We start from the raw sequence: 27298 nt of genomic DNA, 5'->3' as shown, positions 1-27298 counted from the left end.
AATTGAGAGTGTGATTAAAAATCTTCCAACAAACAAAAGCCCAGGACCAGATGGCTTCACAGGCAAATTCTATCAAACATTGAGAGAAGAGTTAACACCTATCCTTCTCAAACTCTTCCAAAATATAGCAGAGGGAGGAACACTCCCAAACTCATTCTACGAGGCCACCATCACCCTGATACCAAAACCAGACAAAGATGTCACAAAGAAAGAAAACTACAGGCCAGCATCACTGATGAACATAGATGCAAAAATCCTCAACAAAATACTAGCAAACAGAATCCAACAGCATATTAAAAGGATCATACACCATGATCAAGTGGGGTTTATCCCAGGAATCCAAGGATTCTTCAATATACGCAAATCAATCAATGTGATACACCATATTAACAAACTGAAGGAGAAAAGCCATATGATCATCTCAATAGATGCAGAAAAAGCTTTTGACAGGATTCAACACCCATTTAGGATAAAAACCCTCCAGAAAATAGACACAGAGGGAACTTTCCTCAACATAATAAAGGCCATATATGACAAACCGACACCCAACATCATTCTCAATGGTGTAAAACTGAAACCATTTCCTCTAAGATCAGGAACAAGACAAGGTTGTCCACTCTCACCGCTATTATTCAACACAGTTTTGGAAGTCTGAGCCACAGCAATCAGAGAAGAAAAAGAAATAAAACGAATCCAAATCGGAAAAGAAGAAGTAAAGCTGTCACTGTTTGCAGAAGACATGATACTATACATAGAGAATCCTAAAGATGCTACCAGAAAACTACTAGAGCTAATCAATGAATGTGGTAAAGTAGCAGGATAAAAAGTTAATGCACAGAAATCTCCTACATTCCTACACACTAATGATGAGAAATCTGAAAGAGAAATTAAGGAAACACTCCCATTTACCACTGCAACAAAAAGAATAAAATACCTAGGAATAAACCTACCTAAGGAGACAAAAGACGTGTATGCAGAAAACTATAAGACACTGATGAAAGAAATTAAAGATGATACAAATAGATGGAGAGATAAACCATGTTCTTGGATTGGAAGAATCAACACTGTGAAAATGACTATACTACCCAAAGGAATCTACAGATTCAGTGCAATCCCTTTCAAACTACCAATGTCCTTTTTCACAGAACTAGAACACAAAATTTCCCAATTTGTATGGGAACACAAAAGACCCCGAATAGCCAAAGCAATCTTGAGAAAGAAAAACAGAGCTGGAGGAATCAGGCTCCCGGACTTCAGACTATACTACAAAGCTACAGTAATCAAGACAGTATGGTACTGACACAAAAACAGAAATATAGATCAATGGAACAGGACAGAAAGCCCAGAGATAAACCCACACACATATAGTCACCTTAGCTTTGATAAAGGAGACAAGAATATACAATGGGGAAAAGACAGCCTCTTCAATAAGTGGTGCTGGGAAAACTGAAGAGCTACATGTAAAAGAATGAAATTAGAACACTCCCTAACACAAAAATAAACTCAAAATGGATTAAAGACCTAAATGTAAGGCCAGACACTATCAAACTCTTAGAGGAAAACATAGGCAGAACACTCTATGACATGAATCACAGCAAGATCCTTTTTGACCCACCTCCTAGAGAAATTGAAATAAAAACAAAAATAAACAAATGGGACCTAATGAAACTTCAAAGCTTTTGCACAGCAAAGGAAACCATAAACAAGACCAAAGACAACCCTCAGAATGGGAGAAAAATATTTGCAAGTGAAGCAACTGACAAAGCTTTAATCACCAAAATTTACAAGCAGCTCATGCAGCTCAACGTTAAAAAAACAAATAACCCAATCCATAAATGGGCAGAAGACCTAAACAGACATTTCTCCAAAGAAGATATACAGATTGCCAACAAACACATGAAAGGATGCTCAACATCACTAATCATTAGAGAGATGTTAATCAAAACTACAATGAGGTATCACCTCACACCGGTCATAATGGCCATCATCAAAAAATCTACAAACAATAAATGCTGGAGAGGATGTGGAGAAAAGGGAACCCTCTTGCACTGTTGATACAGCCACTATGGAGAACAGTGTGGAGCTTCCTTAAAAAACTAAAAATAGCACTACCGTACAACACAGCAATTCCACTACTGGGCATATACCCTGAGAAAACCATAATTCAAAAAGAGTCATGGACCACAATGTTCATTGCAGCTCTGTTTACAATAGCCAGGACACGGAAGCAACCTAAGTGTGCATCAAAAGATGAATGGATAAAGAAGATGTGCCACATTTATACAGTGGAATATTACTCAGCCATAAAAAGAAACGAAATTGAGTTATCTGTAGTGACGTGGATGGACCTAGAGTCTGTCATACAGAGTGAAGTAAGTCAGAAAGAGAAAAATAATTACCATAACTAACACATATATATGGAATCTAAAAAAAAAAAAAAGTTTCTGAAGAACCTAGGGGCAGGACAGGCATAAAGATGCAGACATAGAGAATGGACTTGAGGACATGGGGAAGGGGAAGGGGAAGGGGAAGCTGGGACAAAGTGAGAGAGTGGCATGGACTTATATATACTACCATATGTAAAACAGGTAGCTAGTGGGAAGCAGCCGCATAGCATGGGGAGATCAGCTCGATGCTTTGTGACCACCTAGAGGCGTGGGATAGGGAGGGTGGGAGGGAGATGCAAGAGGGAGGAGATATGGGGATATATGTATATGTATAGCTGATTCACTTTGTTATAAAGCAGAAACTAACACACCATTGTAAATCAATTATACTCCAATAAAGATGTTAAAAAAAAAAAAAAAAAAGAATTGTAGCATACCTTGCCTATGGCAATTATTTGGTACCATCCATGTGCCAGGCACTGGGAAGCCCAAGTTAATGAGACATGGTTTCTGCCTTATTAGACAGAGCTTGTGCTGTAGTTGAAGAGACCAACATATAAACCAATAATTACATTAGAGTATGAAAGATGCTTTACCAGAAATCTATAGGAAGGACTAGAGAGGACTCCATAGAGAGTCCATAAATGGGAACGACTCTTTGTTCCTGGTGAGTAACCTCCAGATTTTGACAGCACTAACATTCAGCCTCTGAGCTTCCTAATTCTCATTCAACAAATATTTATTGAAAACTTACTGTGAGCCAGCACTATTTTAAGAACTGGGTGATGACCAAGACAAAGCTCTACCCTCAAGAAGCCTACATAAGCCAAAAAATTTACAGGAAAAAAGATAAAGTAGTGACATGCCTTTCGCTTCACTGATATATATTGTAGTAGGTGCTCAACAAGTGGTTGTTGAATGAATAAAGAAACAAAAATATGCAATCGCCCACCTCTTTGTACTTCCATTTCAAAGGTAGCTGTTGTCCTTGAAGTTAACAGAGTAGACAGTTTTGAAGTTTCAATACACAACCCGGTATATGTCTGCTCTGTTTCACTTAAAAATATGAATCCAATAGGCTTAATCCAAAATCTCTAGCTCTGAATTGGGTTACTATGTGTTGTATTTGATTTGTATTTCCATCAGTATCAACCCAAGCATCCTTGTGTAGACACCAGCAATGTACATGATTTATAGCAAGTCAGTCAAGGCAAAGCCTATAGCTTCCCTTCACATTTTGACGTTATCAGATTACTTCAGAAGCTGGCAGCAGCTACCATAAGTAACAAGCTGTCAGTGTAAATAAATCACTCTCTCAAAAATAACTGCTAAAAAGTATAGATTAGTATAAGCAGAGGTAGGCTTGGACTTTTTTTTTTTTTCCAATTGTCCCCTTCCCAACAAGTCTCCCATATATTTAATTTCATGTAGAAAGAAGAAATGAATTCATTTTCTTTCTTCTAAAAAAAGGTTCCAGGCTCAAGACGTGTGTAAGAAACTCAAGTCTCAAAAGGAAAGTTTGCAGCTCTGGTGTATAAATCATAAGGCAATCAATTTGCAATCACCTAGAGAAGCCCAAGGTATGGGGAACAGCTAGCAAGTTCTGGAAGAGCAACCCACGCCAAGCCAATTTAATTTCCTTCTATGATGGAGTGACAGGCTGAGAAGATAAGAGAGAAGCAATAGATGGCAATCCACCTGGACTGCAGCGGGACTGACTCTCTGTCTGGTCCCAACAGGATGCATTTACAATGAGCTGGAAAGACTCAGCTTAGTAGTCCTCAGGGGGCTAGAGCAGCCCACCCAGAATGGGATGTCCAGTGTCTGTACCACGTGGGGTGGGGAGGGACAAGTCGTCGCCGGCCTAACGGGGTGAGTGATGGGGCCATGGCCACTGCGCATCTGTCAATGGGTCAATGGTGGAGGAAGCAGCACACGGTTGTCCTTGGAGACACTAAATAGGGAGGCATGAATAGAGCTCTAAGAGTCTACAAGACAGACTATAGAAAGCTCCTAGAACAAGATCAATCTTAGTGTGAATAAGAGAAAGACAGTGCTCTAAGGAACAACTTGAGTCTATATCACCTCAAAAAGGAAAATGTCTATGTCATTAAATTCAGTCACTACCAATGATGCTGGGGTCATGGTGGCTTTCAGAATATGAAAGGACATTTTTAGCGGTGTGTTATGAGAAAGCTAGGATAGCACTGGGCTGGGTTAAAAGCAGCCTGACACATGAGATTGAGGGTTCATCCCATCCCTTCATTTGGCATGGGCCAATCTACAGTGTTCTGTCCTTGTTCCGTCATGACCCGTTACCAGAGACGTCAGAGGGCCCACAGAAGTTAACACTACCCATGCACCCCCTCCCACCCTCGTTTTTCATGACTTGGTTTTTCTGCCTGCCCCTCCCACCCCAACAAAACAAAACACTATTGGTCTCTGTGGCCACAATCAAATTGCTGAGGGTGCTTGAGCAATTCTAGAATCCACTAGCTCACACCAGGGGCTCCCATTCCAGGACCTGGATAAAACTCCTGAGAGGACACTGAAGGATAAACCTGGGGACCTGATGACAAATCTGTCTCATTTGGGGACTATGCCCTACTCTGCCACAGCAACAACAAATGAATCTTCCTTCTGACTTAAATGGACACATGGAACAACCTGGCTTTCAGTAGTTGACTAATAAAATTTAAACATATTCACTCATTCATTAACTCACTCAAAAATGATTTGCTCATCTACAATCTATGTGCCTGACCCTTTGCTAACTGTCCTCCCTTCACTGGAGCTTACTGTCTAGTGAGAGAGACAATTACAAGAGTTGTTAAAATAAAATGTAATCAGTGCTATGATGGGGGAATAGAGAAGGCTAAGGGAACACACAGCAGAAGAACCAGACCTAATGGGGAAATCAGGAAAGGCTTCCCAGAGGAAAGGACATTTTAGCTTAGACCTGCAGGGCGATAAATAGCAGTCAGCCAGAGAAAGCAACAGGTACAGAGGCTCAGAGGTGAGAAGGTAGGTGGCACTTAGACAAACTGAGAGGTGCTCAGCATGGCTGGTGTACCAAGGATGGGGGAAGTGGGGGAGACCACCACCACCCTGGCCTCACACATACACATACCTACTTCTCCAACTACCCCAAAATACACACTTCACCCCCAGCAGCCACTATCTCACTACATCCCTTTGTCCATATAGGCTTAAAGCATCCCAGCCCCAGAAACAAAGCCACTCCATTTGCAGGCTGTAACACATGACACCCTTTTCTAAGGCTCTGGTCAAGTCTCTGGGTTGCTACCACATTACCGCTCCCCAGGGCTCCCTCTCTTCTGAGCTATTACAGCACCTGCATCCTGACCCAACCCTTAACTTAGGCTTCTTCATCAACTGACGTTCACCATTCAAGTTTCAGATTCATCTCCTCTGCCCTTCCTGAGGACATGGACCCTATTTTCAAGCTTCCACTCTCTCTGTATCAGCATCCTAAACACACACACACACACACACACACACACACACACACACACACACACACACACTACTGCTCCAAGAATTGTTTAAGGACAGTGGTAATTTCTTATGAAAGGTTGTATGTATAGTCCCTACCACTTTTTGGAATGACGGGTTATTGTCATTTAGGGTCTCTTACTATGGTAGCAAGAGAACTGTGTGTTTAGGAGGAAGATTGTGTAGTTTGGTGTCATGGAAAAAAAGCACAGGCTTTGGAGTCAGACCAACATCTCCCTCCAAGTTTCACTGACTGCTGGATGTGTGTCTTCTGGCCAGTCATTTCACCTCTCTAAACCTCAGTTTCCTCATGTGTGAAACTGGGATCACAACATCCTCAGAGGGTTATTGTGAAAATTTAATGAAATAATGTATAAGTTATTATCTGGCTTACAGCAGACATTCAAAAAAATGTTATCTTTCCCTTTTCCCTCTTATTAAGGGGAAAAAATCAAAGGTGGCCTTAACTGCAAATTTGAGTCAAATGTTCCCCCCTCCCAAAACACAAGTAACTCGGGGAAACAAACCCGTCCAGAAGCAGAATGAAATGGAAGACACAGCTTCTAACAGACATTTGCATTTTTAGTGGAGACAGGTATACAACAATAAAATTAAATTAGAAGAGCTTTATACCATCACTAGAAATGTCCTTTTTCAATTCCACAAAATAAAAATAGAAAAGAAATTAACCGAGAGAAACAGAAACACCCACAGATTATCATCGTCTCTTGTTATGTAAAATAACTCGCTAAAATCACATTTGAAGATTTTTTTTGCATTGTCACGTTAAAGACTGCTTTGCTGGTTAAAATAAGCAATCGTAACATAAACATGGTGTGGGCATATAATACACATTTTAAAAGAGAAAATAAAAGCAAGTTATAACCATATGCACCTCTTATTGCAAATAAAGCCTGTGACCTTTCCAAATGAAGAAAAGAATGTATCTCTTCTCCTGAATTTCTAATATGATGCCCTAACACTCCTATTTCTCTCAGTAGATATTTTGTTTTCAACTTTAAGGCTGGTGAGGTAGCACCTTCACATTTCCTATTTGTCTTCTGTGGTCAGCTGAGCTCAGCTACCCAAACACACATGCAGACGCTAGGAGGACAGATTTGTCGTGCTGACCTTTCCTATCTCCTACGCTTTTTTAACTGATTGAGATTCCGTCCCACAGAAACATGCTCACAGAGTCAGCACAGAGAGAAATTGGGTAAAGGATGGCAAAGATAAATACCAGAGAAGCAAGCTAGAACCTGAATGCAGGGGACACTGTTCACAGATTTATTCAAGGATGGAAAGGTAGCACAGAGCTAGTGCAGCAGGCAGTGCACAGTGCAAAATTAACCAGGGACCTTTACCGGGAACGTCAAAGGTCAAAGCAATTTGTAAGGTAGTACTTACCAGGTGCCATGTGCCAGCCTCTATGTGGACTAGAACCCTGTGTGATCCAACCCTGAGAAAACCAGCAGAACAAAAATATCCTCCCCACCTGAAAGTAACTGCAGCGCTAAATGAAGAACGACTGTAAGTGGATCATCATGTCCAAAACTGGCTCCCCAGCTTGTGGGCGTGAGGGGCTACCAACGTTGACTCAAAAATCCTAGAACACAGCAAGCAATACGCCTCCTATTCCTATTCCGTGGCAGGCTTATCGTACTGGGCTACATGAACATTCACTCTGTGAAACCCTGTGGTTTTCCAAAGCAGGGCTAAGGAGCTCTACTGGTCTGTATCAGGAGGTGTCACTGTGCTTTCCCTCCATGTGAGATGAGAGCTTCCCTCCCGGTAGGGGCCTTGGGTCATGAGAAATGAGTGTTTTTCCCGTTTGCTAGTAAGAAATCTTAAGACCTGGTGTAAGCACTGCTCAGGCATAACAAGTTACAGCCCAGCGGGTGCACTGATTAGCTGGGTTCCATAACCATAAAGTCAACAATCACCCCCCTCCGTGCCCTTTCTGCAGGTGGGTGACCGACGAACACTAAGGAAGTCAGCAACAGTTCAGCCGAAATTAGGTTGGAGAGCCTTATGCGTAAACATGAATGCTCAGCTCGTCCTTAACTATACCCCTGGGATTCCAGACCTTGGAAACAATCCATTACCCCCACTCCCCAACAACCTCCCTGCGACTTCTTCCTTCTCCGTGTGAATTTTCCCACCGTAACTGCACTCATGCTTACTGTTAAGTGTCTCCCCTGTCCACGTGGCCCTGCCCACGTTCACCCGTGCATGTTACCCACGGGCCATCCTTTGTACCAAAGTGAGGATAACTAACTCACCCTCCATACTTCAAGGTGAGGTTTCCAGTAATGCTGACTGATTGCACTAAATTTCTTACACTTCCTTTACAGCCCCCCCAGGAGATATTAGCCACACACTGGAAATCCAACTCCCTAGCGTATAGGGCCACAGGGCAGGGGATACCTACACACATATTTTCTCCAACTTACAAAGGGAAAATAGTCAACCTAGGACCACTGATTCAACATCTCTATTCCAAGAGGACAGAAATGCTCCCTAGGTTTTGCTGAAATAAAAAGAGCTTTTGATGATCAAGTAAAAACCCTCCCACCCAATCAGGTAAGAAGGGTAGCGTCCTTGGAAATGACTACTAAGATTAATATCCTATTTCTTCTTCCTTTTTCTTTTTAATGGTTGAGAATTTAGACCAAGTAAAACAACCAAAAGGACAGTGCATCTCTCAGATTCTAACAGGAAGGGCTGAATCCAGATCTACCCTTTAGAGAAACCATTACCTCCTCTGAAAGCAGCATGTATGACCTGTCACAATGAAGGGTCAGTCTCTGATGTGGGGACGAACACCACTGGGCGATACAGAGTGATTCACACAACCCCCTCCTCAAAAACGGTGTAGAAAATTTGACGATTCTTAAAATCATAAATTATAAATCAATTTCTGAAGATGGAAAGACTGATTTATCCCCAGGCCCATTCATTCCCAAGGTGTGAGACCCTTTTACAGAACGCCTTGAGATGGAGGGGACAAAGACGAGGAGGGGCCCTTGGGCCATTTCTGCTGTCCTAGCCTTTCTCTGCCAGCTTGTCACTCCTGTAAGTCTCATTTTAATCCAGCAGTGCCCACCCTCGGGAAATAAGCAGTGGATCACAGGGAGAAATTTAAGGAACTAAGATACAAGTGGCACTGGCCTTTAGGAGAAAGGAGCCTGGATTCTTCCAGTTCCCAAAATCCAGGCGAAAATGTAAAACCCTATTAAATATTTAGGACACTGAGCCATACAGCTCTGTACGTCCCCACGTGCAGAAACACCTGCATACATAACCAACATTTTTCGGGGGGACTCATCCAATGTGATTTATGAAGAATGTTTCTTTTAAAAGTTCATCAAATATACTGTGTCCGTAAATATCTACAGCACAGGAGTAACTTTTTCAGTCTTTTTAAAAAAAAGCAAATGTGCTTTTTCTGTATTTGAGATGATGACAAAAGTGTAACAATCAGATAACCCAGGCATGGCCCCGGGTTCTCTTCTGGAGACAGGCATCTACAGACGGGTACAATCAAGCAACACACACTCAGGAGGAAATACTACCCCGCTCACAGGGCTGAGAGAGCCTCACACTTGTCCATCCGGTGGCTCCATTCCCTAAAATCAGCCGTACAAAAGGGGAGAGAGTCCCCTCCTCCAGAACAGCTCCAAATTGTCCACCCAGTGGCTAGGAACAATACTAAGAACCTCTTAACCCTCATACAGAGATCCTTAGATAAGAGGCTTATAATCCCCAACTCAGAGATGGGGCAACTGAGGTCCAAAGTGAATCAGGTCATAAAAACTTTCAAGACAAAGGTCTCAGGGTGGATTCCGACCACACTCCGGGCCTCCTGCCCCCAAATGCCATGCTCTCTCCACTGCATCGTGCTACTGTTTTAAGTCAAAGAAACTATCAATATTTCTCAGGCTGCTTAGCTGCCTCCCATGCCTCAGATAAATTTAAAACTAAGAGAGTAAATGGCAATGCAAATACTACTATTAGATATTTATTATGTTGCAAAGCTTGAAAACAGTCAAGAAAATGGAAAAGTTACTTTTTTCACTACACAAATTCGTTAATGGGTGGCATAATGGGGAGCCCTGTTTGCTGGCACTCTGTGAAACGTCTACAAATTGCCTCTGCAAAGCATTATAGGTTGTCAGACTAATGGAGTTGAAGATAATTTGGCCTTTCAGTGAATTGAACCTCACAGCACGATTATACTCCACAACCAAGTAGAGTGTCACAATTATTCTTTCATGCTGAATTACCATATAATGTCATGAGTCTACCTGTCATAAGTCCTGTAGCCTAGTTTGAATTTTTTTCCCTAAATCTATGGTTCATGGCAAAAAAAAAAAATATTTTTTTTTGCTTCTAATGGAAATCTGATTGTTTTTATCAACAATAAATTTCATAGCAAATCAAAGGATATGCTTGGACAAACAATCCGATACTCAAGGTTAAAAAACACACAAATAATAAATTGCTGGTGTGTCATGTTCAATTTTTACTATGGCATTACACTGCAATAACCATAACAGGATCTAAATTGTTGTCAGAACATTAAACAAACCCCCATACTTCACAAAGGCATCCTGTCTGAGTAATTCATACAACGGAAACAACTATCAAATTTTCCACTGTCCCACCACTACACCATACATCAGTGCAATTTTATGTATTTGGACAATTCCTTGAATAAATTACTTCCATCCTGCCTGCTCTTGCCACTTCTGTTAAGAGTCATATCAGTTTTAATTGTCTTTCTGTCTATACGGAGCCATTGTTTTTCTGGCCTTTTCCTGTGTTATTTCCTGAGCACCGAAATAAACTACGAACACCCATGAGAGCTGGGCGCTAGGGACATACAAGTGCCCGAAAGGGGTGTCCTGCTACATGACGCTGGCTGAACGTGTGTTTGGGAACACCACACTTCAGGGTGTTTGTGTGGGCACACGGTGTCTTTTCAACATCGTAGCCCTAACTGAACGCTAAAGGTACCCCCAAGCCCCACATTCTACGGTTCCCCTTTGGTTGTTTATGTTCTTGGCTCCTTACCACACTCAACCTGGTACAGGAAACGGGCTCAGCCAGGGTTCAATGTCTCCGTTCCCTGTATAGTCGGAACCCAGACTGAGTCGACACAGCTCACCAGCCAGTTCGTGGTCAACACCGAAAGCTGCTGCCCTTTGGTTTGTGTTTCCCAAGCAAGTGACAAGCCCACCTTTCCAGGCTGGCCATCTACCCTTCATGAAGGCACAGAGGCTCAGGCCAAAAATACAGCTGTAGGACAAGGAATACCAAAATGGGCACAAATAAACTTTGTCTCTACGAGGTGGAGTTAATGACTTTCCATCGTGCTTCTCCACACCTTCAAGAGGGGCCTAAAGTGACACTGACCGAAGGGAAGCAGACCAATTGGATGCAACTCTATTTCCTGAATAAGATCTTCTCAGGTTTGCCTACAGTTCAGCAATTGATTTCTATATGGCCAACGTCGACCTCTCAGGTTGGATAACTTAATGGAAAGAAACATGAGGAAAAGCTCCTAGGCACCCCAAACTAACTTGGCTGCCACTGTAAAAATTATTCCATCACCTATAGGGTAATAAATAACCATACACGTGAAATCTCACCAACCTGGCTATATGAAGCCTGATGCTGCCAAAGAAACCATTGTATGCTGAGCTATTTTCGTTATTTCTAACAGGAAACACGCTCAGTGAACTACCTCCGAAACAGATCCACTGTATACTCAACACTGCCCTCCAATACAGAGTAGAGTTTGTGGTTCCGGTTGGCCTGGTTTGGCTTCTCAGGTTGGTGTAAGGAAAGGGAACCCCATTCAGAGAGGTTAGCCCTGGCCTTGGTCCCCCATGTTAACTCAGCAGACTTGCTGGGTAGTAGAAAGTAACTCTTTATTTATAACCCCAAATGCAATAATAAACACAGAACTATGATTTACTCTGAACTTTCCTATTATTAAAGCACTTTGTCTTATAGTTTTATTGATTTACAATCTGTCCTACTTACTTTTTTAGCATCTGAAAACAATCAAGGCACAAAGCTGCAAAATGTTTGGACATTAATTGTTAGGAGGCAGCATTTTATTCCAGGCGAGGGGTTTGAGGCCTCGACAGCGATGCATTCTGGTACCAGAATGATTTATGGTCTTGTAGCAATAACGATGCACCAGGGCCATTAACATATTGGCAGGCCCTAGGATGGATTAGTGGCATTGATTATTTCATGGGCCACTGATACCCATTTGTTACAGGGAGCTCAAAGATAGCCTCTCCCTAACTGAAATCTTTTTATGAGCAGACAGCATTCTAAGTATTAGGAACCCGGGATTTGGGCCATTTTTTATAATCTTGCTGTCGCCTCACCTTAGTACGCAACCACACAAAAAAAACTGTCAAAAAAATTAAAGTTCATTCTTCACCCCCAGCCTTAATTCCTCAACTCATCATAACCATGTCTTCTTTAAAAATTAATGATTGCAAGCATTTAGCCACTGGTTGTTGCTGTGAAGATCTATGCAAAACTCAAGGATCCCTATAGAGTGTGTGATATATGGAATACTCTTTATTACTACAATAAAACTTACTGACATTTCAATACTTCTGCAAATAGCATTATAGTATCAGTCTTCTGAATTAGGTTGAAAATTAAGTTGTAAATTAAAAGAAAGTGTACTTTGGAATACAACATGATATGTCACCTAGAAAAGGACCTTTGTGAATAACTGAGCTGGGGAACAGAGATGAGGCCAGTTCTGCTCGCATTCTAAAGATTCAACCAGAAACCCTGATACTCCATCACCAGGGACATTTTCTTTCATTGTAAAAAGTCAAGGGATTTGACAACAGTCTTTTATGAATACAATGAAACACCAGATGTCAATACATTTTTCTCCTTTGCCATATTCTTACCATAAATTTCAAATAAGGTACATGTAGAGTAATATATGCCTTCTAAAATACACGGAAATTACACATACATTATGCTTCTAATATGTATATACACGTATAAAAACTATTTCCTTGTCTGTGTCACCAAATACAGAATTACTCCCATCTCCCCCTACTCCCAGCCTAGTCCTCAAAGATGCTCAGAGCAGAGAGCTATCCAGGGCACTAAATGACAATTCCCAAAGCTTGGATGGCTTTGAAACTATTAGGTTCAAAAGGCTAATGTCACATGCTGTAAATTACAAATAGCCTCAGCTCGGAGCCAACACAAAATGACTATGCCAAAGACTATGGACTTTCAAATATGTATTTGTTGAAAAGTCAAATGCCTTAAATCACTTCAACCTATCTTCCACAGCATTCTCTATACCCACAATATGAAACAGCATAGTTAAAGCAGGGCCATTATAGAGACTGAAAACGTCTTGATGAAAATCCAGACTTAACTCCTGCCCACGATGACTACCCCACGGTTTCTCACACTTCTGGGACAGTCTCTCTGGACTGCAAGGTCTTCCATGTGGGTGTCTATTTCTCTTAGACCCCACTGTCCCCAACCTCACAACTTCAGAGGTCTACACACAATGGGCCAGGGAAAGTAAAGAGGTTTCATCTCAGGAGCCGACTCTACTCTCCTGGTAGTGGTAGGCTGTGATGAGAAGGATTCTGAGGCAGAGTTTTGGCGCAAGAGGAAAAGACGCCATAATTAATTAGCCACATGGTCTGAGAGCACAGGAGTGGGAGAGATGGTCCAAATGCTCATTAACTAATGACTCTGGATTCAGAAGTCAACACACTATCCTTAACTAACATGAGGACCATTCAGTTAAGTTGAATAAAAACTCATCCTTTGAGAGGATTTTCAAGAAAACAAAGGTATCTTCTCCAAGAAAGGTTTAGCCATGGATCAAAGGTCTTTTCAGAATTGAGAAGTATCATAAGACCTAATCCAAGTCTTTTATTTCACGGATGGAAAAAACCAAGACATGTTGTTAAGTGACTCACAGAAGGTCACACAACTACTGGTGGAGAAACTAAACCCTAGGTTTCCTGCACTCGCACCCTCTCCACTGCACCAAATGCTTCCTTTTTGTGCCCTCTTATTCACTGCTTATCTTTCCTTCCTTCCCATGTGTAAAAAATCATATATTACTAAGGTTTCATGTACTGTTGCAGACTTCTCAAACTTCAGATTATATGATGAGACATAAACTCAATCTATATTACTGCAAATTTAAGAAAACAATCTTGGAGTATGATACACGGTAGTTGACGGTTAAGTAGAAAACAACACAAGGAATTTGCCACTTTCCATGTTAAATTTTGAATTTTATTTTAAATAGGGAAGAAAGACATTGTAAACGTGTATTTGAGATGCACAGAGGAGTTTTGAGCTTCAGCTCTAATATAAGAGGCCTTTATATAAACCCCCCTACTTTAAAATATACAGAGAAAAGAATCCCCCCCGCGCAGAACCCTTAAATGATCTCCTACCATATCCAGCTTATCAATTAATTGGGAAAGCGTACCTTCCATTTCCCAAGGAAATTTAAGTTCTAAAAGACTCTTTACATATAGAACCCACAGGCTACCCACTCAGACTGAGTGGATTACGGCCTTCCCAGGATAACGAGGCGATGGAAACAGACTAAAGGGTATCACCTTCATTACCTCATCCGGCAATCCAAAAACACCGCGCACAAGCCCACTTTTTCCCCTCCACGTCCAGAAACAGATTCTCATAAAGGTTCAGACTCCCTGCCTCCAGGGAGAATAATACATGACCTCCGGTAAGAGAACGAGCTTGTTGTCCATTTAAAAGTTAAGAAGTAAATCCCTTCTGAAGAAATACTCCACAACATGGAAACAAGGCTGAGTCACCACTACAAAACCTAACAAGTGAACGGAGTTCTCCTGCAGGTCTGGCTTAATTTGAACATGCTGAAATGTCAACGTTTTCCTTTTTTTCACTTCCTGGTTAAAATGGAGAGGAGCTGGTTACCTTCTCAGATAAAACCACCCCTGTACACCAGAAGAATATCCTTCAAGCTGCTCTTATTTAAGTAGATAATGCCAACCCCATAAAGCTCTTCAGATACATCATTTCACAAATTATTGTTATCTCTACAGTTTCTCTGGACTTTAGCCAAATTTCCTACATCCTTCTTAAACCCGGCGGACCAGACGACATTACAGGGCTGGGTGTTAATTGAAGAACAGCTTAACTGTTTGGACATGTTATGCATCTATTATCCAATTGTCAATCTTGTAATGTTTGTTGTATGGCCGCATCTTTGGGGAAATGAATGCCAAATGAAAATTTATCCTCATCTATTTCTCTTCTTATTCTCTTAGGGCTCTTTCTGATGATTTGTTAACCTCCTTCACTTTATTCCACAAGCTCAAGTCAGTCACATAACCAAAGTTAACAACCAAGACCCAGGATGGGAGCAAATGGTTACTGACGGAGATGTCTGTCCTCTCTGAAACATTTATCCTTTTTGTCTGCAACCAGCACTCACCAACGTGACTGCTGATGTGGCTACAGTAACAAAGACCACACAATCACGGAAATGATTCTCAGCACTGATCATTCTCATGTTTCCAAATTCCACTCCTAACTCTGTGTATACTTTTACTAAACACCCACTCTACTTTTACCCCAAAACCTTATTAAGTCACCTAAGACGGTGGAAGTTTTGGAAAAGACTGGCGTGGGATTTTGTCCTATTTTTGATGGAGAACCAAACAAGGCTTATGACGGGTGCTTAGCAAAGTACATGTAGACTAAATAAGCACATAATGGTGCACTGCAAGACTGTTCTCGACTTTTCACCCTCGCTGTACCTATGCCCTCTGCCAAGTGATTCTGCCACACAAGACTTCACGAGGTGACTGAAGTGACTGACACCGGGCCAGTTCTGAGTCTAAGCCTTACGGCATCCCATATTTCCTCTGTGAGCCTCTGATGTCTGAAATCAGAGAAAGTCCACTGGTTCCAGACAAAACAGACACATGGAGGAGAGCAGCCCAACCAGCGTGCAGACCTGTAACCAGACGCAGAGCTTCCCCAGCGCATCTGGAACCTTGCGGTATGGTAATAATGGCTTATCACTGAATGCCACTAGCTGTTGGATGATCTGTCGAGAGCAGCATTGTTGTACCAACAGCTAATATGCAATAAACGTAGACGTGGTTGCAGGGTCAGGTTTGACCACCTTGAGCAAAACTGTCCTCTCATACAGGAAAACATCTTAATTACAATGTATTCTTTTAAGTTCATTTAACACATCCTCTAAGAAGCCTTCACTAGCTGAGGACTGCATTTTGAAACAATAAAATATTTAAAAATCTAAAAATTAATTTTTTGTCCAATAAGCAGGACTAACCTTGACCCCCCACATACCTGAACTACTGACGTTTAACTCAGAGGTCAGAACACACACGTGGGGGAACTCAATGTTGAAGGAAGGACACTTCCATCAGCCCCATCAGAGGAATTGCTAGCAGGTGCCCATTTCCATCAACACCCTTTCCCTCTGCTGGTCCTTAGGATGAACATATGTTCTCTGCTTGGAAGGGCGGGATGGCCACCTCTGCAGGCTCTGCAGGGAGACTGAACAGTGAACTGAAGTTGTCTGGCCAGATTAACATGATGAGACACCTCCAGCCACCCATCACCCTCCTTGCCTCCTGGCCCACAGACATCATGAAAAGAGGACATGAAAGCAGGGCGTCCACACGAGAGGCCGACTGCAGCAGGGAGTTCTATTCCAAAAGCACCTTGATGCCATCAAGGTGGCCTCTCAGCATGGCAGTAAGAGCCACTGCCATGAAAGGCAAGTTTCCATTTTACGTGCTCAGGCCTTCTGCAGCAGGACCCCACGGTTCCCCAGGAAGCTTGGTTTACCATCCCGTCACCCTGTTTTTATAGGGCTTGACTCTGCAAATGGAATGGATGGAGAACCTCGACCTCGAGTCACCGAGTCCTCGGGTGTAACTGCAGATTTACACTGCCTACCGAGTCATTCCGTCACACTCGTGTCTTCTCAACGCGCCCCTGGAGGGGACTCCCTAAGGCTTCAGCTGAGCTCCATCAGCTGCTCCCCCAAGCCCACCCCAAAAAAAGATTCTCCTCCTCTGAGTCCACTTTCCCTACCCCGTAGCTCTCGATCCAGGAAGCCCTGTAAGGATCCGATGACTGCTGGTGGGGATGAGGCAGTCACGTGTGGAAAAGCTCACCTGTGGGGTGGCTGACAATATACTATGGGAGAAGGAAGAGGGGCTGAGGAAGGGGAGAAAGAAAAAGTGTCTTCGGAATCACGTCGGTGAGATTTTTCACAGCTAATCACACACAAGATGGATTCACTGCTCACTGTGCTCTGCTCACTCATTTTTCATCTCGTATTTTTCACTGGCCCATCAGCCTGTCCCACCAAGGTCAAATGAAGGGAATGAGAGTACGCACGCCACACGGAGATTTATTATAAGCGGAGTCACTCACCTTTTATGTGGAGCCAATGAGCTCGTGAAATCGCCATTTATGAAGATGGACCTGAGCATTAGTCACATGAGCAGACAGACGGCAGGCGGTGCGGACCTCGGTCCAAACAGCACCGCAGAGCACCCGTGCTCCCCTTTCCCCGTGCACGGAAAACAGAGGGAGGCCACCCACTAGCTCGAACCTAGGCGTATGCAAGACTTTTAACCCATGTCAGAGTCGAAGCTCCACCTCTGTCCCATTTTACACGGAGAGTTGGAGAAGGTCTTTCAGACAAGGTAACATTTGAACAGATCTTAAATGAAGTGCATTGGACAAAGAACTGTTTCAAGATCTTTATCATACCTTTTAGGACACTTCAGGTTGCCAGTAACAGAGTATGAAACTAAAAAAATAGCTTAAACAATAAGGGTTTATTATATAACATCAAAAGAAATCCAAAGTAAGATGCTTTCCAAGGTTAATTCACCAGTTCATGATATCATGATGGACCCAAGTGCTTCCCATCTTTTTGCTCTGCCACCCTCAATGCAAAACCTCCCCTCATGGGCGAAAGACGGCTGCTGCAGTTCCAGGCATCACATGTAGACACAATCACAATCTCCCTTTACCACTGGCCCTAACAAGATCACATGCCCATGCCCAAACCAATCACAGAAAAGGGGGAAAGAGTTGCTATGACTGGCTTAAATCAATCACGGTTCACTCTGAGACTGGAGACGAAGTACTTTCCTTGACCAGAAAGGTCAAGAAGTTCCTTCAATGACGTGAAGTGTTATTTAACTACGTGAACAGGGCTCTGAGAACAAGTATAAAGGAGGACTAAGGTGGTTACCGGGGAGGCGACCAATCTGCCCCAGAATAGATTCCATTTGTACTACAGGATTTTGTACTGACTGTTCCCTCTACTTTTCCCACTATCTTCATGGCTTCCTTCCTCACATCACTGAGGTCTCTGCTCAAATGTTAAGTTATGCAAGAGACCTTCTCTGCCCACTCCATCTCATCATCCTCCACTCTCCAGTTTTCTACATAGCTCTTAACTGCGCCGTATGTGTGTATACATGTATTTCTTTACCATCTGCCTTGCCCCTCTAAAATATAAGCTCCTTGAGGCACATAATAGACACTCAGGTATTTGTGGAATGAATAAAAAAATGGAATTCATTGGTATGTCCCACATTAGTCTTACTTCTCTACTCTGTTTGCCATGCCTGCGAAATGTACCCCCTTACTCGTCTCTATTTCCCTGCCCCCATTTTTTGCTCATGCTATCGCCCTCCTGGAATGCTCTCCCCACTTTTCCTCTGTTTATTTAAATCCTGTCTTCAAGGGTCAGCTCAAATTCCACTTCCCTCAAGAAGCCTGATCTGATGATCCAAACCTCACATGATCTCCTAACAGTAGTAATTTCAATTTGCCAAATTCATGTTACTCTTTTCCACTGTGTTTTCCCTGAACCCAAACTAGAGCTCTAAGTACTCTTAGGTCTTGACTCACTCAATACTCTTTTTTATTTTTATAATTGAAGAAGCCAAGTTCCAGAATTGTTTTGACCTCCCCAGTAATGGAGCGGTAGAACATGTACTAGTATAGACAGTCCCTATTTGGTAATTCACCAGTACTAAGAAGTTCATAGCAGAACATTCTCCAATGGGCAATTTTTTTTTCTTTTTTTTTTTTTTTTACATCTTTATTGGAGTATAATTGCTTTACAGTGGTGTGTTAGTTTCTGCTTTAGAACAAAGTGAATCAGTTTCCAATGGGCAATTTCTGACACTTGCTACATGACTGGGCATTTGGGGAAAATGAATGGCAAATGAATATGCAACTCTCTGCTAATAAGCACAAACAGATCACTCTGTCACACCCCAGAAAGTTGAATAAAGCTCAGCTGAACACGATCAAGCCTCCTCATCCTTCTTCTCCCAGGGGTCTGAGCTCACTGACAGAACTGAGCTTGATAGTGGGGCCGCCAGTAAAGGGGAAATAAAAAATGCCAGGGGACAGAGAACTGTGAGAGATGTCAGTCACTTGACATTGCTGAGCTTTGGTGTCCTCATTTATGAGAGGAATAGAGTTCGACTAGTTCAACTATCTTGCTTTAAAAAAAAAAAAAGCTGATGCAAAACTTTAAAAGTGGAGCAACTCTGATTGTAGTAGATAGTGCTGAGATGCTCACCCTCCAGCCTCTTGCTTATCCCCAGCAATGGTACCCTCACTATTAGGTGGCTTAATATTTGGAGATGTCTCTTCTAGCATTGAGATATGACAGTTCTAAAGTAGATGATCATGATACTAACAGTACTAATAACATTGAAATACTGCAGTGGCTTAATGAACAATTTATACTCTCTCAGGCTCTAGGAAAAAGCCATTCATATAGGGCAGACACTGGTCTTCTGAAACCATAATAAATCAAGTGTTCATAAACCAGGAGTGGATGGACAGACGGATGGATAGATGAGACGGAGGAAGAAAAGGCAATTTAACTTTAAAAAATAATAATCAAATTGTCATCAATTGCAAATTAGATCAAAGTTCATCACAGTTATAGGGGGGAAAGCAGCCTACACGCCCAACTATAAGAGACTTGCAGGGCTTCCCTGGTGACGCAGTGGTTGAGAGTCCGCCTGCCGATGCAGGGGACACGGGTTCATGCCCCGGGTCCGGGAAGATCCCACGTGCCGCGGAGCGGCTGGGCCCGTGAGCCATGGCCGCTGAGCCTGCGCTCCACAATGGGAGAGGCCACAGAGGTGAGAGGCCCACGTATCGCAAAAAAATAAATAAATAAAAAAGAGACTTGCAAAGAAAACTTGACCAAATACCCTGTGCCTCCAATAACCAGAATGTTTCAGAATTATTAATAACATGAGAATATGCTCAAAATACATATTGATACATGCAAAAGTTGCAAAAATTATGAAATGATCTTAGTTTTCCAAAATGTAATTTGTATGTTTTTTTCTAAAAAGGTTGCAACAGGTACAACAAAATATTAACAATGGTTAACTTCTGGGTGGTGGAATTACAGATAATTTTTTTCTTCCAAATTCTTATTTTTTCAAACTCCCTACAGTCAACGTATATTGTATATAGAACTAGGATGGAAAAAATGTTGAAATAAATTGAGAGGTATAAGACAAAAGTGAGTAACCCTTCTTTTGTTTATTACTCATCCAACTCAAAGGTTCAAAAGTCCAGGATATTTGAAGGGATGCATCAGAAATATCCAAATGGACTGCAAAGGGACACAGAGGGGAAAGGTATAATGTCTCTGGACCACCTGGCAGAATTCTCGGCACAGATCTCACCCCAACCTACTCTATCAGAATCTCTCAGAGGGGGCTCAGGCACCTATATCCTGCTTCTAGGAACCACAGGTGTAGTGATTCTTATAACACGTGCTGGTAAATAGGATGCGAAAATCATGGAAGCTACAAAATGCCCAATAATGGCAAAAAGAAACCAATTCCCCTTAGTCTGCCTTCACCAATCAGGGATCCACATAAAAAAAAGAGTTACCATCCTTCCTCCAAAAATTTCCCAGCATTGCCTCAGAGACCCCAGGTTTTTATATTACAAAAAGAATCAGAACCCTGTGTGACCTGTTCCCTTAAGCCATGTGTATCTCTGGGCCATGTGTGAGCCACCTTTAGTAAACTTAATTTTATCACCTGTCACATTTTTCATCCTTTGAAAAATTACTCAATACCAGGATTAATATATGATATAATCTCCAAGCGGGTAGCCAGCTCTGCACTCCTATTATTCCAAAATGATGCTGGATGTGCACCTGAGGATGGCGTGGCTTCTAGGCGACCACAGCCTTTAGTCTGTACAGGGAATGAACACAAGGACAAATCTACTTTTGAACACTGGACTGATAGTCTATGCCACACCTGAAAACTGTCTCATGGAGCTCTGTGCAACAGACAACTTATTAATTTCATCTTTTCAAAACTCCTATTCATCATTTCTAGCAAGTCAACAGCCTTCTCCCAAGACCTTGCTTTAATTCTGAAGGCAGCTGATACAGCATTCTGGAGTCCTTCAAGGGCCAAAGGTTCTCAGAACTCTGTTGCTGCTTCATACTTTTAGTCTTTGTGGAATCTGAAGAGAGGAATACATGCACTCCAGAGGTATGTTACAAGAAAGAGATTGGCCTCAAAACCAGGTGTGTGGACATGTAAATCAGTACCCGTAAGGGAAAAAAAAAAATGTTGAAATATATAGCCTCCCAAAAAAATGCAAAGATTTCTTTCCAGGCCATTTCTTTGAGGGGAGAGGGAGAGAGGAATGGAGGTAGGGGAGAAGGAGAAAACAAACTTTTTCCTTTTGGATGGAAAGTGGATAAAGGAACTATGACACCTATCAGCATCAATTCTGAAATACAAAGTTTGCTTCAATATATTCCAAAATGAAAAAGAGGCTTCCCATAAAGCCCCCGCTTCCTTGAATGTACCAGAAATATAGTGGCTCATTCTGTAACTCCACACTAAAGGCTGGACTGTATTAAGTTTGGGATAAGTCACCTTTTCACTTTCCCAACAATTCGTGTGTCTTGTGTAGGTTTCTCTTTTGGAATTTTAATATCAGTAATTCTTATCCAAGACTCCTAAGTCAACTGGTCTCTGAAAATCATCTTCTTTATTCATACAAGGAAACAAAGTCCTGAACATACATTTGAGGATGGTATTCAATTATAGTAATCTGACTTACCTTCTATGGCTTCATACAATCATCGATTGCATTATTTTTTTAAAAAACCTCAAATAGTTTTTTGCTCACAGACTTACTTTTTGAAATGGTGATTTACAAATAGTAAACCTATTGTAACACATGCAACACTACACATTTTTCTTAGGGAGAAAAAAAGATGCATTTCTTTTCTCTCCCAATTTTTTTCTTGTTTCTTTTTTTAAATTTGATGTTATTGTGGTAAAAACACTTCACGTGAGATTTACCCTCTTAATAAATTCTTTTTTTGCCTAACATATTTGGGATTTGACTTAGAGCATATTTGCTACCTTAAAGTAAAATGTGACAAGCATTAAACACTGAGTCCCTCATTAATTAATACAGACTGGATAAAGGTATTATAGAAAGCCACTAAGTTTTTCCTGCACAAAGGAGACATACATTATCATCGCTACCACACACCTTCACCAAACAACAATAGATCTCCTTCGAGAAACATCATTTTCAAAAGGAGCAGGTAAATATTATTATATACTACACTAAGGCAACAATAACTGATTAAGGTAAATTTAGTGGAAACATTAAAATAATGGCAGAGAAGAAAATTTATTCTGCAGGAACACTGTGTGAACTTATTGGAAATAATCAGTCGCTCAGTTTGAATTAAATGAGTGTGAGTGAATGCAGCTGGGCGGGGGGACAGGAATAGAGGGAGGCTGAAAGAGAAAGCCTGGCGCACACGAGCTGGAATCTACAAGCTCCCTCTGCCCAGGCTGGTAGGAAAATCTGCAAAGATGCAAACAATCCTTGGGTGTTCAGTTAGCAGTAAGTAAATTGCTGTGGGAGCTGAGGGCGGGCATCCTTCAGCAAGCAATTCCTCTCTGTCTTTCATTCTGTTTGTCTGTGTTAAATTCCCCCTCTGCCCTCATCCATTCTCACATCCAGTTCCCTGCTTTGTCCATCCATCAATCCCCTCACTTTGTCAGTGCTGACTTCATCGGTGCTCGCTCGCCATCACGGTGCAGCCATCCCGAGGCCGCGGGGGAGCCCCCGCCTGCCGCCTCCCCGCTTCCTGATCTGCTGACGGAGGGCCCCAGCGGCGGCCTGTCGTTTTCTATTGCCAGGCCAGCAAAAACACTAATACTCAACCTGATTCCTATCGTCCTGCTTTTCACCTTTTCTATTGAGGGAAATGGAAGCGAGGAAGACACAAGGAGAGAGAAACGGTGGGGAGGAAAGAGGTGGGGTGATGGGGGTGGGGGGCGGTGGATAATGGAGAGAGATGTTTGCTGAATTTTCTAGAACAATTTGCACACCAGTCAGGTGGAGGCTCAATCTAGCTTCCCGTGCCGTACATCAATAGAAATCACAGGGAGAAAATGTAGCACTAATTAAGGGCTGATAAGCTGTAGTCAGGTGCAGTTTAGGGGCAAAAAACCTGCAGAGACCCAGGCCTGTGCAGCCACCACTCTGCACAGTGGTTTCATCGCCAGCTTAGGATGGGAATTTTACAGCACTGTTTTTTTTTAAAAATGGTCTTACCTTCACAATCAAACAGATAGGCTTGGAAAAAATATTAGACGATCGTTTTTATTCAAAAGATCATTTGCAAAACATTTCATGGGTGGTGGGGGGGAAGAAGCTTACTCAAGAGGAAAATAGTTACCTAGCAACAAAACTATTTTAAAACATTCTTCAGTGTATTGCCTGATTGTGTGCTCTTAATTCAAAGGTGTACAATTCGGAGCACCTGCCAAATTAGTAAACTATTTCTTCCCTGAATTCTAAATTCGTTGTTCTTCCCCCTAAACAGAGCAAACTTCACAATCAGCCATAATCGGGATGATGATAAAAAAAACTTTTTAATGCTACACATTTCTTTAAATATTCCTCCGAGTGGGAAACAAAATTTCACTTGAAATCTGAGCAGTAAAAATTAGTTAGTAAAATATTTTATTCAACTATGCTTAAAATGACTTTACAATAAAGGACCGCAGTGGAGTAGGTTTTTCTGTATAGGGTTCTAAACAGTGAATTCTAACTGGTGGCAGTCATAACTGGCATTTGGGAGGTCTTGCTACCTACAAGGTGTATTATTTAATCCTCGCAACAATCCATTCTCCAGGGACTAGTACCTGCCTTTTTGGAACTGAGAAAGGTGAGGCCCAGCAATTCAATAACTTTCCCCAAATCCTACCACTGCTAAGAAAGGGCATCAGAACTTACCAAGTAGCTGTTGGAATTCCAACTCTTTGTCCAGCAGCTGGGCACATCATGGCACCTAGCCCCAAAGCTGCTTTCTAATTAAAGAAAAAAAAAAAAAAGCCTGAAAGATCCCCTGGGATTATAACGACTAAACCGAATCAGTTTCTGTAACCAAAGTGCAATCACAAAATACTGAGATTGACACTCTAATATATCATCCCAAATTCTTACTTAGGGAGACTCTTCACTTTTTTATTGAATGAAACAGGCTGCCTCTGCAAACAAACCAAAAGAAGTTTCCAGAAGGTGCCGAGAAATGACAGTGACTTAGGAATGAATGTGCTGCTTTGCAAGGCAATGACTTGGAAGAGCCAAGCACCCACACTTGGATGTTCAAGTTTTGTTGCATTTGTTAGGAAATCAATCACAGTACCCTGTGGTCACACCTCGTATCACTGAGGATTTGGGAGGCGAACCGCAAATTACTACCCGGGGCAGGTAAAACCAAAGCATGAAGAGAAAAGAGGAGCACCGGCGAGGCTGCAAGACCTCCCTGCGTTTCCATCTCACTCTGCACCGTCACCACACATCTAATCTAGAAACTTCCCCCACAGCTCCTTCATTCCTTTTCTCAAACCCACATGCCCAGATGGGCTTTGGCTGTGACAGAAGAGACCAGGTGAAGGAAAAAAAAGGCAGCAGCAGAAAGTCTCCTCTGCGGTGCTACTATACACATCAGACATCTCTAATTAGACAGCAACAAAATTTTATTAATAGGATGGACATTATAGAATGAGCTTGTTATAAATGGGCCCTGTCAGGGCCTTATTCAGCTACCAAATGAGTATTCTCAGTTCAGTGCTCTCATCTGAGGCATCACGCCTAGTGCTGGATAACAAATGATTGCTATTAACCGTATTGTTAGTAATGATGGCTGAAAACAAACAAAAACCCATAAATAACAGTCTACAGAAAAATTAACCCATAAACTTGATAGATATCCAGCTGAGAAATAATAAATGACACTTTGGGGCCTGCTGGGAGAAGCTAGTGGTTTTTGTTTTCCTCTCTGTCATTAACACATTTTCTGTGCTAAAAATTAGATTCTGATATATAATTATCAACGCTCCCAGATATTAATTCTGCTATTGCTCCCTCGGTTTCTCTTCTGGCTGGGCTATAATGTTATTCACAGATTACTCTGAGAAAACACATCAAACACTTAACAGAACAGGTCAAAGTGACAAGCAGCTTCTGCTGACAACACCAACCTGCACTGTATTTTTTTTTTTTTTAAACAGGGACACAAAACAAATTCCTCATATTAATTAACTAGGGTTCCCTTCCAGCCACAACAGGCCTGTACAACGCGATCTAGGCTAAGCAAATTCCCAGCTTCTCTAATGAAGGTGGCCAAGGGAAGCGAGGAGTGACAAAATTACCTTGCATTTATGGCATTCAAATCCACGTTCATTAGTGTCTTTCAGAGAGGAGGCAGGGTTCAAAACAACTTCCCAACTGCCGAGCCTCTCTCACCTTGAGCCCCTTCCTCCTAAAGGGCCGCGTGGAAGGGCAAGGACACACACACACACGCAATTAAGCACGTGAGCAAGAGACCTTTCTCGAAAGGAGCCGGAATTTCAGCCCCAGAACCCGAATCAGCACTGTCACTGAAAAGGACTAACTTCCCAAACGTCATGACTTCTGCGCACTTAACTGACCTTGACCGGAATACTACCTCACCTGTCAATGGCTTATATTGGTCAGGAAGCACGAAGAAAAGTGAAATTCACCAGGCTCCTCCATAGACCGACCCACATCCTATGAGCAGACAGACACGCGCACACGCACACATACACGCCCCTCATATTCTCATGCACACATCTCCTCATCACCAGTACTGACATTATCAATTCAATCTACCCTATGAATTTCTTCTACTGCTACCTCTATGAAATTTTAATTTCAAGGAAAATAACTGGGGTAAACTTTATTTTTTAACAAAAAGATTAAGGTGTCCAATTTAGAGAATGCACATATAATTGTTAAGTTCGGTTAAAAATAAGATGATGAAATTTGAGATGAAATACTCAAAGCACAGGGTAGGAGGGGTGGGTGGAATCCATGCAAACAGGACAATGCAAATAGGTGAATACATAAGCAGATATATGATCCATTTCCTAAGCTTGTCCTTCTACCAGGGAAAAAGAGGCAGCAACTTCCTATTCTTAAGCAAATGCCTTCAACTACAAGCTCTTTTGCCAGTTAGGGCAACTGAACGTAAAAACAGGAAAATTCTTAAAAATTAGGCCATATGGCCGAGCCTCTGAAACACAAAAACAAAAATGGAGGCGGGGGGGACGGGGTGGGGTGGAGAATGAATGCAGAAAAGAGAGAGAAGAGAAAGCATAGGTGAAAATAAAGAATGCTGAGAGCTGTGTGAAACGCAGAAAAAACTGGGTGGGGTGTTTGACTACCAGTTTAGAAAACCTTGTTAATTCCAAACAGTGGTGGGATGCTCCCTTTTTCCTCTCAGGCTCCATCAAGGACTTGGGCCGGCCAATCAACTAAATGATATTTTTGAGATGGCATTTAATAAAAGAAAATAAGCAAATGATCTCCCATCTCCCGTGCGGTGTTTTTAAGCCCCACACCTCATGCCCCACGATCACGCTGCCTTGATGACAGCAGCCTCAACTGCAAACCCCTCGCTGCCCGTGCACTCCATTTTCTCAGTATCTGGCATCGCGATATTAAATAACTATAAAACTAGAAAGCCAAAATAACTAAATCACCTGGCAGCCAATTTCTGAGAGTTAAACCACAAACCCGGAAAATGGTGGAATGTGTTGAAATAATGTAAAGGAAACCCATAAATTCAAACTTTATGTTCTGTAAAGAACAAATATGAAAAAGGCATCAAAATAATGAAAGATTGTTTATGTATTCTGGCATGAAATGGGAACGTGTTAGGAGAGAGAACAGTGGTGGAGACA

General features: G+C 42.1%; 1 protein-coding gene and 1 long non-coding RNA gene across 3 annotated transcripts in view; one reads left to right on the top strand and one right to left on the bottom strand.

Moving 5' to 3' along the window:
• The window catches only part of LOC125961097 (uncharacterized), a 274111-nt gene extending 253932 nt beyond the window's left edge, over positions 1–20179 (top strand). Inside the window, exon 3 of the long non-coding RNA XR_007471412.1 lies at positions 20153–20179. This is a non-coding gene — a long non-coding RNA (uncharacterized LOC125961097). The remainder of the gene's footprint in view (positions 1–20152) is intronic.
• Positions 1–27298, bottom strand: part of LRMDA (leucine rich melanocyte differentiation associated) — a 1119714-nt gene that overhangs the window by 819005 nt on the left and 273411 nt on the right. The window contains exon 1 of one of the 2 annotated variants that reach the window (XM_049697258.1): positions 24324–24403. The exons of the other annotated variant lie outside the window; for it this stretch is intronic. Within the exon in view, the coding sequence (XP_049553215.1) occupies positions 24324–24373 (50 nt within the window). The 5' untranslated portion in view covers positions 24374–24403. Of the gene's footprint in view, positions 1–24323; positions 24404–27298 lie in introns of those variants that run through there. 2 annotated transcript variants of the gene reach the window in all.

This window comes from Orcinus orca, chromosome 14 (assembly GCF_937001465.1).
Source record: "Orcinus orca chromosome 14, mOrcOrc1.1, whole genome shotgun sequence".
NCBI classification, from domain to species: Eukaryota; Metazoa; Chordata; class Mammalia; order Artiodactyla; family Delphinidae; genus Orcinus; species Orcinus orca.
Note: the sequence above shows the minus strand (reverse complement) of the source record. Positions and strands in the feature narration are given on the sequence as shown.